The sequence below is a fragment of the Aptenodytes forsteri genome, unplaced genomic scaffold (genome assembly GCF_000699145.1).
Source record: "Aptenodytes forsteri isolate BGI_AS27 unplaced genomic scaffold, ASM69914v1 Scaffold404, whole genome shotgun sequence".
Classification (NCBI taxonomy): Eukaryota; Metazoa; Chordata; class Aves; order Sphenisciformes; family Spheniscidae; genus Aptenodytes; species Aptenodytes forsteri.
The window spans coordinates 5,202,124-5,216,166 of record NW_008795629.1 but is presented as its reverse complement, the minus strand read 5'-3'; the positions used below and the strand labels follow the sequence as shown (position 1 = coordinate 5,216,166).

General features: G+C 42.1%; 1 protein-coding gene across 1 annotated transcript; it reads left to right on the top strand.

The window, feature by feature from the left end:
* The first annotated feature begins 785 nt into the window (after positions 1-785).
* Positions 786-13,731, top strand: LOC103901490 (cytochrome P450 2J6). The gene is made up of 9 exons (XM_009282393.1): positions 786-956; positions 2,309-2,471; positions 3,623-3,772; positions 4,904-5,064; positions 7,023-7,199; positions 9,045-9,186; positions 10,914-11,101; positions 12,291-12,432; positions 13,553-13,731. Exons 1-9 carry the CDS (start codon positions 786-788, stop codon positions 13,729-13,731), a joined length of 1,473 nt encoding a protein of 490 aa, XP_009280668.1.
* The last annotated feature ends 312 nt before the right edge of the window (positions 13,732-14,043 follow it).

Here is a 14,043-nt window from a genome sequence, read left to right as displayed (position 1 = left end):
ATTGTAATGTGAGCTTTTAAGCATTATCTCCATGTCACTAATCCTCACTTGATGAATCTGTTATTTTTTTCCATTTACTGGAAAAACAAGTTTGACTGAACACTTAAGGCCAATTTTTCAGAAATTATGTGTAAAAATTTTGTCTTCTAGTTGCATGCTTAGTCTGCACCTACTGTTATTTTTGCCTGTGTGAACTGTGTGTACTGGCAGGCAAATCTGAATTTACAACCACATTTAAAGATGAGTTAAATAATGTTTGTGACTAAAGCACCTGGAACTGTTGTCACAATAGTCAATAACCTATTGTGACTGACATGTTACACTCATAATCTGAATGCAGTGATTCGGAGATGGACAACTATGTATGTTTTTAAAGTTCTCAAGGCGGATGAAACGGAGGTTCACTCATCTCATATCCAATGGTCAACAAAGGGCCCTCATCTGGTGTCATTCCAACCCAGATCTCCCAGCAGTTCCCTAACACAAGCTTCAGGACAAATACCTTGAGTACAAGCGAGTCCGCATTTTCATACTATGGCTTGCTGTAACCAGCTAGGTGTGCTTTTGGTCAGGGATCAGCTTGGTGTATCTCAGTATGGGAAGTGTATGGGGTGCAGAAAAAGGGCAGGCAGTGACAAAGAGGGAGGGACAGAGGGAGGGAGAGGAACCGGGACTTTACAAAACTCAGTCTGCAGAGAGAACTGGTGGAACAAGAAGGAAGATCACCTTCTCCAAGCTCCAGTACCTTCTTTTTGATAGAGACGAGCTGATAAATCAGCTCTGAAATGCTGACAATAAGTCAAGCTTTGGTAGTCCTGATCATTTTTTTGTTAATTGTTGAGTTTTTCAACCTGCGAAAGGCATGCAAGCAATTCCCTCCTGGACCAACTCCTCTCCCATTGCTTGGAAACTTGGTGCACCTGAACTTTCAGTTTCATCGGGATCTTCTGATGGAGGTATTTCTTTTAAGATGCTCTTAATTGGTTAATTTTAGTCACAGCTTAAATAAAACTGATATGTTAATAGCAAAGTGAAGTTTTTAAGTCTTAGAAAGTTACAGACAAGGTATGGACATATAAAGATCAACTTGATTCCTACATTCAGGTCACCTTCTTATGTGGAATATATCATCTTCACCAGAAACTTAATGTCCTTAAGAATCAAATAAACTTGGGGACAGGGTTTCTGACTTGTTATTGAAGTTGGAGAATACCAGTGATCGAAAAGATGCTTCTCCATCGCTGATAAATCCATATGTGTTACTTTTTAAAATTCTGACGCACTGGCATTGTCTAATTTGATCACGAAGTGGGTAATATGGTGCATGTGTATGTATGCTTGTAATACAGAAAGGGCATACACTCCCCATCTTCCAACACCTCCTTTGTTTGCCACTTGTTTTTAGAGACAGCTGCTCCTCCCCAGGCCAGCTCAGTCCCTCCCTGTACCCTGGCAGTGACTCTTCTAATGGTTTGCAGACGACCCCTAATTCACATCTATGCTTGAGACAGTACGCACAGATCATTGAGTGCAGTGCAGACTCAGACAGGCAGTGATGCTGTAACAGGGAGAGGAAAGCCAGTATCCAAAGAATTATAAGGAGAAGCGAGTGACTAGTGTGATCAATTGGATGTAATTCTGGTGCCACCTTAGACACCATCTACCACCTCTTTTGTATCATCGTGGGTGTGTTGGAGCAGAGTCCCACTCTTGGACAAAGCTTTTTCCACAAATGATTGAATTTCCTCTGTCATACACCTGTCCCTGCTTGGATACCTCTGCTGTCTCCAATGGCCAGTGCTCTCCTCAGTACTGTGAGGAAACCCTGGACTCAGCTGCAGCCCACTGGCACTTCATGGCTGTTGACTAGTTTCTGGCCCCACCTCCTCTCCTGGAGCACACAGATGGAGCCGGTTTAATCAGCTGGTTTCCTTTTGCAAAGGAAGGACTAGCTGGAGGCATAGAGCCCCGGGGAGGTGCAGAGTGTGGCTGTTCAATTAACGAGGTACAAATGTTGGGGTTGGATGTGACGCAACATAAAAAATAAAGTTTTCTTTCTTTTGCTTCAGTGTTGCTGCAGCCTGTGCTTTGACAAGAAAATAACTTCCCCCTGGGTAAATAAAATTGGTTGCTGAAAGCCTCGTACTCAGAAAAACAAGTCTCTTTCTGCTTCTAGCTATAATTATATTCATAGGGATGATGTTCTCAGCATACAACTGGCCATTGGGCTGGTGAATAGCAGGTGCCGTGTCAGTTTGAGATGTGTGGCATTTCATCTGTTCTTTTCTGGCACCTTTTCCACTTACAGCTGGCAAAAACTCATGGTAACATATATACTTTGTGGTTCGGGCGGGCGCCGGTGGTCATACTGAATGGATATCAAGCAGTGAAGGATGGCATGACTACGCACCCTGCAGATGTTTCTGGGAGGATGATATCTCCTTTCTTCAGAGCAATGGCCAAAGGAAAAGGTGAGATTTCCCTGCCATAAATAGTGCACAGGAATGTTGACTTGGCAAACTACTCCGCCTTGTTAGACCCTCTACCCTCCCATTCAGAATGCTCTTCCATCGGATACTGCCCAAGTCCTCCATTAGCTCTTGGGAATAACTTAATACTTGCCGTGATGCCTTTTGTCCTGAGCTTTCCCAAGCCTGGGAAACACTCCAAATTGGGTTGTTTCTGTGTGACCTTTTTGCTGTGTTCAAGATGTATGTGATCCCAGCTCTGAACTCAGCAGTTTTACCCTCCTCACAGAATAATCCAATTTGCTGCACATGATTTTGCTGTATGTTACATGAATGCAAAGCTTGTTTGTTTGGTAACCATATATATTATGGTTGCCAAATACCCTCCGTCATGAGTAAGAGACTTATAACACCCTCCTTCAGAAGTCTCATTGCTGTGTTTGCAGTCACTCTTAAATATTTGGTGAATACCCTTTGATCGTGAGAGTGCCTCCGACACACGGAAACCCACTTCTCCTTAGTGTATTTTAGCAGTTTGCAGTCTTTTCTTTCTCCTCCCCTGCACTTGCTATACCAAAGCAAACACAGATTGTTTAAAGCCAGGTAAAGCATCACCATCACAGCAGTTCAGGGCTCTTCAGGTAACCGCTAGTGCAATTTAACAATCAGTGGGTGGTCTCCCTTCCAGAGAAGAAACAGAGCTCGAATGTCGCTTATCCTTCACCTTCATCACCTCAACCTACAAGGATCACATTAATTGATCTATATCTCCATAAACATACCCTGGCCCTGTACACCACTCTGTAGAAATTCATCCAGTTATTCCTGTCTTGAGCGTGAACACTTGAGTATGGCTAAAGCAGATCTTCTAAAAAGGCATCTTAAGGTGTTTTTTTTAAGACACCAAGAAATGGAGCAGTCAGCAAATCCTTAGATTGCTCTTTTCAAAGATTAACTACAATCAATATTAAGAACATGTGGTCTAGTTATAGTCTGGGTATGTTTGGCTATGATTTCTGGTTACTGATAATTTCACCTAAAGATACGTGTAACACAGTGTATTCCCTGATTTATTCCATGTATTTTTACGATATATTTTTAAATTAATTGTTCATGTCTATGGCAAATATTAATATGCCAGGGAATACCCTCAGGTATTATACTGGCAAATGGTCGCTCCTGGAAGCAGCAGAGACGCTTTAGTATAATGACTCTACGCAGTCTGGGAATGGGGAAAAATGGCCTGGAGTATCGAGTGCAAGAGGAGGCCTCTCACCTCGTGGAGTTCTTTGTGAACCTGAAAGGTATTTATCTGCTAAGAAATCAGACGCTTTTCAGTCCTGGATCCATATCTTCAGTATGCAAACTTACCCACCCCTTTCTAGGATGGGGGTAGGTCCAGAGTGGTGTATCCAAACTTACCAAAGCCTGAAAAGCAGATAGAGCATAGTATCACAACTGGGAATTTCTTTCTTAAAAAGCTGTTCATAAACCTAATGAAATTGGGAACTTCTGAAATTCCACCTCCATGGGCTTATCATTTGTCTATGATATGATTGTCCAATGATATGATGTCACTGACCTGCACAGCCAAGCCATTCTCAGACAGCCTACAATAGGTAACTAAAGAGTATTGCAGAGCTTAGTCATTTCTCTAAATCTCTAAATTTCAATGGCATTAGGTGCCATGAGGTAAACTGGTATGTTAGGGTCTGTCCGGCTAAGTAACTATTGGCAAGAGAATCAAAGAAAGTAGGAGGTGGGAGGGGACTTCAGTGGATTATCAGGTTCATCCTAGAGTCCAAGCCAGGATCATTTCTATCGAAATCATTGTTGATGGATGTCTGTCTCATAACTTTAAAAAAATCATCAGAGATATGATGATCTACTGTTCACAGCTGAGACTAATAATTTTATCATGTACAATACTTTATAAATTATATTATATATAATACTTTGCAGTTCCTATTTATCTATGCTGCTTCTTAAACCTTCCCAAGTTCCTTCAGCCTTTCCTCCTAAGTAGTTTTTTACATTTTTGTAATGTAATGTAACGTGTCTGTCGCTGTCTTCTCTTAGTTCATCTCCACTGACGTTTCTTCCTTCTCACATTCTGATTTGTCGTCTTCCAGACAACTGAGGACAGCAGATTTGATATGACATCCTCTAGTGGATCTTAGTTGTACAACGTTATTTCACAGGAAGGGCTATGAGATTGTTTTAGAGCTATGAGGAAACAGTTTAACAGTGTCCTTTGCTCTGAGACTATGTTTTATTTTAATGAATACACACATTAAAGCTACATCTCTGTCCCCATTCATGACCCAGCTGGATAAAGAGAACTTTTTATGTAGTCTCTAATAACATCTTGTCTTATCTGCATGAGGAACACCTGAAGAAAAATTGAGAGTGAATACCATTTACTGTGTTTGCAGGAAGACCTGTGGATCCTTCTTTCACTCTTTTCCATTCTGTTTCAAATGTAATTTGTGCTCTGGTTTTTGGATATCACTTCTCCGATGAGGACAAAACCTTCCATGAACTGACCAGTGCCACAGAGAATTTATTCAGATTTGTAGGAGGTTTTATTCATCGGGTGAGTAAATAATATGCTATTTTTTTTTCTGAAATAGGTAGAAAATGAAAGTGTGGATACAAAAATGTGTCTTCACTAAATACAGAGCAACTGGCAAATGCAAACTGGGAGTTAAGAGGTGTCCTTAGGGACCTTATTACTGCCTCCTTGGTTTTGAGGCCATTTTTAAGAAAACTCTTGTTTCTTTGCGAGTTTAGGGGACATCTCTCTGTTGACTCCTGGCTTTAAGCCTTTCAGCATTTCTGAGACTGTTAACAGAAACCTTTAAACTTAATTTGAGACTGGAGTTTGTAATAAATTTGAACTCTGCAGTGCTGCTCCTCCCACCTCTATTTACTTCTCCCCTCCAAAAATGGGTATCATTGAATTCACTGTTCTGCTTTTTACTACTCTGCAAATTGTATGCTGACAATTTTCTTTTTTTTCCCTCCCTCACAAATAATAAAATATTCATTATTAATCTTTCCATTACTTGATTATAGCTTGCAATTCACACATTACAAAAACAATACCTACATTCTCTGACAGTCTCACAATTCAAGTTCTGTCAGAGATTCTTTGGTAGGTACCTCCCACAACATACCGTAAAGGCCAACTTTGCACTTGAAGTGTCTTGAAGTGCACTTGAAGTTTTCCCCATGAATTAGACTTTGTGGTTTAGACCCTTAAAGAGGGACAAGCTGGGTGTAATGGGGACTGTGGATGGCATAGCAAATTCCATTGACATTTGAGTTTTATAGGAAAAGGCAAACTAAAATGCTGATGTGGTAGTAAACCTTTTCAACAAATCTATCATATGAGGGTAGCACTATACAACTTACCCATAGTAAAAATAGAAAAATAGATTAAATTTGTGGATGATCAAAACCAGGAGACCTTAACAAGACAGACGAGGTTCAGGATATCCTGCTGCAAGAGCCCGTAAGCACCATGGATTGGAGTTATAAGAATGGAACAAATAGTAATAGTACAAAAGTAAATTACAAAACATATTAGGAATTAATGAGATTAATATCTGTTATGAGCTTAGAACATTTCAGTGCAAAGGTTAAGAGGAAAAGGACTGCTGTAAACTAGCAGATAACAGGATGAAAAAGGCAGGCAGGATCCTAGAGTGCTTCCAGCACTATTTTCCATTTACATCCAAAGAAGTGTTAAAGTAGGTTCTGGTGTGTAATAAACTGTGGGACCTACTCTAGGGTCTTGGACACCTTATGTCGTGACTCTGAGTGAAACAAATGTAGAGAAGTGTTAATGGGATGACCTACAAACTATCACTAAAAATTAGAGAGACTTTGCTTCTTAGGTCTGAAAGAACAAAGAGAGGAGATAGAAATGCTGTTTGCTTGGCAGGGTGGAATGGCAGATGCTGCAAAGAGAGAACTATCCAAGCTAGAGGACAGTACTTTGAGCTGACAAATGTGTGTATAAATACACTCAGCAGACTGAAGGTGTAATATTTCTAACCATCAGAACAATTATTGTTCCTGTAGCAGTCACGAGCACTCTGACAGGGAAAATTAAATTAGCTCTTAGAGTGATACCCAGTCTATACTTTCCTTCCATGAGCTCCACAAATTCCACCAGTTACTTGAGGCTGCAGACTTGTTAATCTTAGTAGCCACACAGTATCCAGAAAGGATGTCCTTACATTTTGAGTGTGTGGGAGCTAGGGTCTCCAACTGTGCAGGGGTATGGTCTTCTAGTGATCTGCATTAGTTAAGTAAACTTACTGGCATGAGCAGAGTGTTGTCAGTACTGCCTTGACCGCCAGGAGTGTGTCAAAATTACTAGTAAAGTTTTCCCACATGATGGCAAAAATCTTCTCAAAGCAATGCTAATTTGTTTATTACACTATCAGCATTTCCAGACAGGACAATTCAGCCTTTTGGTGTTTCTGAAAGCAGCTTTGTTACTGACAGATAATTCACACTACCTCTTGTGTGTCACTCCCGCAGCTGTATGAAATCTTCCCCTGGCTGATGTGCCGTCTCCCTGGTCCTCATAAGAAGGCGTTGTCTTGCTATGATGTCCTGAGTTCTTTTGCAAGAAAGGAGATCAGAAGACATGTGGAGAGAGGGATACCAGACAAACCGCAGGATTTCATTGACTTTTACCTGGCTGAGATGGAGAAAGTAAGTGTTCGTTCTGCCTGATGACACATTTATGGAGTATAAGGCCAAATAGACCATTAAATCATCCAGTCTGACCCCTTCTATCATAGTTTCTTATATTTCATAGGCTTCTTAATGTGAATACAGTAGCTTAGGACTTACTACCTCATGTGTCCCAGGTAACCAAAACATCCAGTTTTATGTTTTGGTTACATGAATGAATTACCATGAAGTATGTCAAGGTGTGAACTCATGAGCTATCATCTGCTTTCCATAAATATCCATGTGTATACTTCAATCCTGTAGTAAATATGAGACAGTTTATGCTTGTAGGTTACATGACTTTGGTAGACCACCTCACCTTCTACAGCAGCGTACCTCATGTTTACAACTGGATTAAATACACATGCATAGATAATCACCCTGAAATAGCCGACGTGCTTCTTTGTGTTTCAGTGTGTGTCCTAACACTGGCTGTCCTTGTGCCACACAACTGTGTGGTTCCTCCCTTGGCAGGGAACCATTCATAGAGGATCTTCCTTGTACTGGAAACCCTCTTTAGGTCCTGGTCTGAGGAGATTCTCTACTCTTTAAAGGATTCCCAGGCTATCCTGAAATCCCTTGGTATCATTCCTGCAGCATCAAAAAGAGAGCAGTCCTTCCACCTCCAGCCCAGTCCCTTTCAGCAGTTGCGCCTCAGCAATCCCAGCCTACTTGATCATTTGACCAACCTTGGAACAGGTATTTTATGCATCACACCTGTCAGCTTTCTTGGCAGATGGATGCTGTCATCAGTAGGTCATAAATGGCATGCATTTGGAGGTCCCAAGCCTGTTCTCCCTGTGTTACCTCTAATTTCCCCACAGTTTGGGGCACAGTTGGCTTGGCACCTATATTCAAATTGGAGGGCCTAGTAAACAATGCCATAACAAGCTGTTAATCTTCTTCACTGCCCGGGCTATTATTTTCCATAGCAGGAAGCGACTCATGAGCCAGAGAGGCTCTGCTAAGAGCACCAGAGTTTCTGCTTCAAACTTAGTCATTTTGGGACACTTTCAGGAGCTAAAAGAAGCATCTCTTTCCTAGGGTAGATGAAGTTTATGTAGCTTCTACCTCTAGTCATAAGCTTTCAGCTAGTCAGGCTGCCATGTTCTCACAGTGTTGGCTCATGGGCTCTAAAAGCAGCTGATACATCCTCTTGTACATTATATCTGAGTGAGTACGACACGATTTACTAAAATAAGCATTTTAGAGGCAAAGATGCAGCTTTCTCTGGTGTCAGGGGTGCAAGTTATTGCAATCTGTTTATTTTAAAATGTTTTTGCCTGATGTATTTTCTCTAATTGTTTTTATATTTTACTCCCTTATTATAAGAAGAAAATACTTGGGTACCTCTCTCCCACCAGTTCGCATCTATCCTAAACTGAGAGAAGAAATTACTCTCAGGATGTTCTGTTGAGAACCTCTTATTCAGATAGGTTTTCCTTTGGTATTTGTTAGCACCATTTGATAGCATACTGGAGAGACCAGGGCCTAATGAGTGACACATTGTGGGGCACTTGTTTAGAAGTACACTCTAGGCTAACTGCAAACCTTGTAGTGTGCTTTAAAGTTTTCGTGATTAAGTCAACAGGCATAAAATTGCCTGTTTTTAAATGAAAGAGTATTCCACCTCATGAAAAAGAGAAATGCAGGCTTACCATGTCCATTTGGGAAACTATTAATCTCTTAGTACTCATCAAAAACTGTAATTATGAATATTGTTTGCGCACATGCCAGCTGTGGAAATAACAACTCTCACACAGGAGGCATACAGGATGACCTAACTTTTATGCTTTAACTTCAACTTTTTATCATCATCTACAGTCTAAAGATGGGGTCAAGCCCAAGTATGATGAAGACAATTTGGTATATGTTATAAATGATCTTTTCCTCGGTGGATCAGAGACCTCAAGCACAACATTGTACTGGGGACTGCTCTATATGGTAGTGTATCCAGACATCCAAGGTGAGAGGGATTCTTGCTGTGAAATGTTGTGGGTACTACAAATGTTAATGATGGCTGAATATAATGAGTTGCAGGCACAAAAGCCGCTAGTTGAGCCTGGCTCTCACTCTCTGAAAACACAAAGAATGGCAGCAGAGGAAAAAATCAGAGGCACATCCTACGACCTGACCAAACCAGGTGGCTGAAGGCACTTGCAGTGAGACAAAAGTTAGCTCTTTGCAGTGACAAATCAGTGAGGTGCTCTGCGTGGAGTGTTTGCAGGCTGCCTGATGGCAGCAGGAACAGAGATCAGAGCTCTAATATGAGTCCTGTCTGCACCAGACATCGTTCGGGTATGAGGAGTGCTAACACAGCTTTGCTGTGCTTGCCACACAGTCAGCGTACGCTCTCTTCCCCTTCTGGCACAACACTGCTTGCTGAACAGACCAATACTCCTAGCAACCCACTGAATCCCTCACTGGACAAAGCAGCTGGAGAGATCTTGGCAGGTTATAAAGAGCTGCAGGTTGCCCTAAGGAAGGCCTATGGTCCTGGTAGAGACGGCTGCCTCTTCCTGTATCTTTCTTGTCAGGAAACAGGTAGAGAGATGCAAGATAATTTGCACAGTGCAAATCCATATACTTCCTTGAAGAATGCAGTGACTCCTCCCTGTCTTTGCTGAGTGCTTCATGCACAAGTCTAGGCAATGGGCATCCATGGAATATGGGTTGTTCAGGGGTGGCCTCAAGGTTTCAGTAGAGCATATTCTGTGTGTAACCAGTCGATGGTGTTAGCATCTAGTCTTTAAAAAAACAGTAATGTTGCAGTTTGTTCACAAAGCAGCACACAAACCTTAGGAGAAAACAAAGCATGAATGTGGAACAACTGCAAGGGATGGAAAGACTGTAGAAACAAAAAAAGAAGTTTAAGGGGAGGATTCTGGATGCCTGATACGTAGAGGTGGTGTTTTCAGGCAAGAACTGCTGGCAGTACACACAAACTGTTCCTGTCTGAGTTAATATTGCAAAAGAGGTTGCTTATCTAATTAACACCAATTCCATGAATGCCAGTGTAGATCAAGGCTGAGTTTCCTCATCCACATCTACGTCAGGAAGAGTAAGGATATGGCCAGGGTTTAAGGAGGACTCGGGTACTCCTGGGGCTGGTGGCTCTTCCATCTGCTGTGCTGGAGCACTGAAAGCAAGGGAGATACCTGTATTCCCACAGCCTCGGTAGGAGGCTGAAAAGGCTGTGTCATTGAGTGCATATTTGCATCCAAGGTTTTAGGCTGATTCAGGTGTTGTTTGTTCATACGGTATGTTGCCATATTTGGACCAACTCTGCTCAACTCATCCCTGGCACTGGGAGTTAATATCTGAGGCATTTATGTCAATTTTGCAAATGAGATTTAGATTTTGAGATAAAATAAATGAAGCAATCCCTAAATACCTTCAAAATCTGGAGCTGAGTGACTCGCCCTATACCCACCAAGCATTCTGTAAGATAAATGTCAGAGCTGGAATAAGTACAGTATAGTCCTTGCTTATGATTCTGGACCACACTGGGTTTTTTCCTGTTTATTTTTATTTTCATATATTAAACTCAGGCTTTAAATAATATTAAATTGCATGTTATAGACTTTAGGTACTATGTTGAAATAATACATTTTCCTGTTGCTCTAAGAAAAGAGACCAGTTAAAATATTTGATGCATTCTTCCCATCTGAAATGGTGAATATTTCTCCACAGAGAAAGTGCAGAAGGAGCTGGATGCTGTTTTGGGTCCTTCCCAGTTAATCTGCTATGAGGATCGGCGAAAACTGCCCTATACATACGCTGTGGTTCATGAAATTCAGCGCTTCAGCAACATTGTCTGTGTTGGCATGCCCAGGGCGTGTGTGAGGGACACTACATTGCTAGGATTCCCCGTCAAAAAGGTACAGACGCATTTTCAGCCTCTGTTCTTTCTTCAGCAGAGAGACATTTAACTTGTATTCCAGTTTTGTAGCCCATGTTCCATCTATAAACTATTCTCCATATAACCCAGGAATGTGGTGCCTGGGAAAGAGTTACCATTTGTGGCTCCAGGAATGAAATAAGTCTCTCACTTAGCATGTTGATGCTCAGACAGCTGTTAAGACCCCTGCCACGGAAGCCTCGAGCTCCTGCCCTGCTGATCAACAGCACAACTGCAGAGACCAGCTCTGCTTGTCTGGGGAAGGACTGAGAGGAGAAACTGGTTTGCCAAAGCACTGGTTAAGACATCCCTGCCCAACTTGGCACTGCCAGCACTCCTGGGATGGAGGAAGACTTGTAAGAGGATGGCTCACAACTCCACTGACTCCGTGAGCTGAGGGACCTGCCTGAATCTGTAACAGATGAGAGAGAGTCAGCTACAGCTGACTGTGAGGGACTTGCTCCCAAATACTGCCTAAGACAAGTGTTCACAGCCAGTAAGGCATTTTGTAGAATGACATAAGCTATGCTGAGTGCTAATTCCCACTGTAAAATGCTAGCAAGAAACAGGAATTGGTTGCTTTTATTGCAAGAGAGATGGGAGAGGCCAGCACCATCACTGGCATCTGGGACTGGCCCCACTTAATTCATTTTGTGGTGAAGGTTTCACTCTGTTCTGTCCGCTTCTGACAGCCAGGTAGCTAAGCCACATGAACTGGTCTGCTGGGAACAACCAGTAAAGAAAAACCTGAAGTACTACTGCTAAAAGGGCTCAGAGGTTGTTGTCAATGAAGTGTTGCAGTTGTTTCTGGATGCATTTCTCTCTCTCTTAAGCCTGAAAGGAGGTTTCCAACGCCGGGACCTGAATATCAACGAAAGAGTCCTACTAGAAGTGTTATTAAGATTAGTAGTAAAAGTGGTCACAATGCAGTTGTACCAACATCACTAATGCTGTTAACACCCACTGACATAGCTGCAGGGCTAAGAACTGATAATTTCCAACTAAGAAAATGATCACAAACTCCAATTTTCTAGGAAAATGGTCTTCTAAGCAAATCATATCTGCTTGTTACAAAGAAACGGCAACAAGCAGCAGTTTTATCCGCCAGGCAGAAACTGATGGGTGAGAGGCTAGCAGATAGAACTGAATCAACACTTTCTTCCTTGCAGGGCACCATCATTATGCCAAATATAGCATCTGTTCTGTATGACCCTGAGCAATGGGAGACACCTCGACAGTTCAACCCTGGCCATTTTCTGGATAAAGAAGGAAACTTCATACCTCGAGAAGCCTTCTTACCATTCTCAGCAGGTAAACGCACTGGCAGTTTGATCCAACCCAACAGATTAGATGAAGAATACAGAAGTGTGAGACTATGGTATTTCTTCAGATGACATCTTCTATCTCTGCTGTTTCCTGCTTTTAAAGAACAGTACTGGCTTGTTTCTGCCAAGGGAGATGCTTCTGAGCTGTCAGACCCCAAACTGTTCTTAGGATACTGTAGTGGGAATCCCACTCAAACTCCTGAACCTCCTAGGTTTGTTGCATGCTGCAGTCATCCGCAGGTTTTGTCTGTAGTATTCTTTATATGTACTTTTTATTCCTGAGAAGCAATGTGTCTTGTGTGTACCTGAGTTACTTGCAATCCCTTTTAAAGGAATAAGCTGAAAGAAAAGCAGAATGCATCCTGGTTTACAAAGAATTAAGTTCTTGGTTACAGAACTGAAAAATCCAATTGCAAAAGAAGGAAATAAGATAACTATGCACAGTTAGAGATCACACTTAGCAGTAAAGTTCCTACTCTGTTGTTTTTGTTTTAGTTTCTCTGTTGATATAGCAGACTAGTCACTTAGATGTCCATCCCGGAGTGGTTTCTTAATGAAAATGGCTTTTTCTTTCCTTTTATTTGTCTGCCAATCTGGAAATGAGAACGTGCTATTCACCTGTTCTGCTCATGCCATTGGCTCCAATGAGGAACCCTTGGAAGTTAACAGGAGGCCTCTTGCTTTGCCTGTAAAGTGACCAAGCCTTTGTTCAATTGCAAATGCCGTTGCTAAGTAATTTTGATCCACTGACTTTAACTCACTAAGAAAGCACGTGCAAACAGCTGGCAGATTCTTTGTGTATGACCCTGAAGCTCAACATCTCCTGTAAAAGGAAAATAATTTTCTGGCAGGTCAAGCAAGGTCAAGAAAGAAATGATGGTGGTACCTCAGGGATTTTCATTGAGATTTTCATCTGGTGTCTCCTAACCTATGACATTGGATGGGATCTTCTGAGAAAGAATTCACAAAGTTTTAGTTCTGTGGCTTTCATGATCTTGGCCTTGAACAAAAAAAACCCCCTCTGCTTATAACAAGAATGAACAAAGTGATTATTAAACTGAAAATTTCCTAGATACTCACTGTCCTTCCCCCTTTTCCTTCTGCAGGGCACCGTGTGTGTTTGGGGGAGCATCTAGCGAGGACCGAGCTCTTTATTTTCTTTGCCAACCTGCTGCGGGCATTCACCTTCCGGCTCCCTGAGGGGGTGACAAAGATCAACACAGAGCCCATTTTGGGGGGTACGCTGCAGCCCCACCCGTACAGGGTTTGTGCCATTCCACGCTAGGTTGCAGCACGTCACAGACCAGCATGAGACAGCCACCTTTACCTCAGTGAATTTCCTCCCAAATGTATAAACCTTCTTCTACTAGCCAGGATATTGATATTAGTCTATCCCAGGGCTATTCAGAAAGTGGATGCAAGCCAAGATCCAGACTACCAGTACTTTTGGTCTGGTCCTTGTGAAAGTCCCAGATATTCTCGCAAGGATCTTAACCATTTTCTCCTCTTGGAGAGCACTTGAAGCAAGATGCTATGGTTCCCACCTGAAGCCAACACGCTGTGTCTCCTTGTCCTAGCCAAGCAGAATCTTCATGAT

Bases quoted from the DNA above. Each gene is read 5' to 3' on its own strand.
- LOC103901490 (XM_009282393.1), top strand. From the start codon at position 786: ATGCTGACAATAAGTCAAGCTTTGGTAGTCCTGATCATTTTTTTGTTA. The intron at 5,065-7,022 runs GTGAGTAAATAA...TCACTCCCGCAG, and splicing joins TAGGAGGTTTTATTCATCGG to CTGTATGAAATCTTCCCCTG. The intron at 12,433-13,552 runs GTAAACGCACTG...TTCCTTCTGCAG, and splicing joins CTTCTTACCATTCTCAGCAG to GGCACCGTGTGTGTTTGGGG.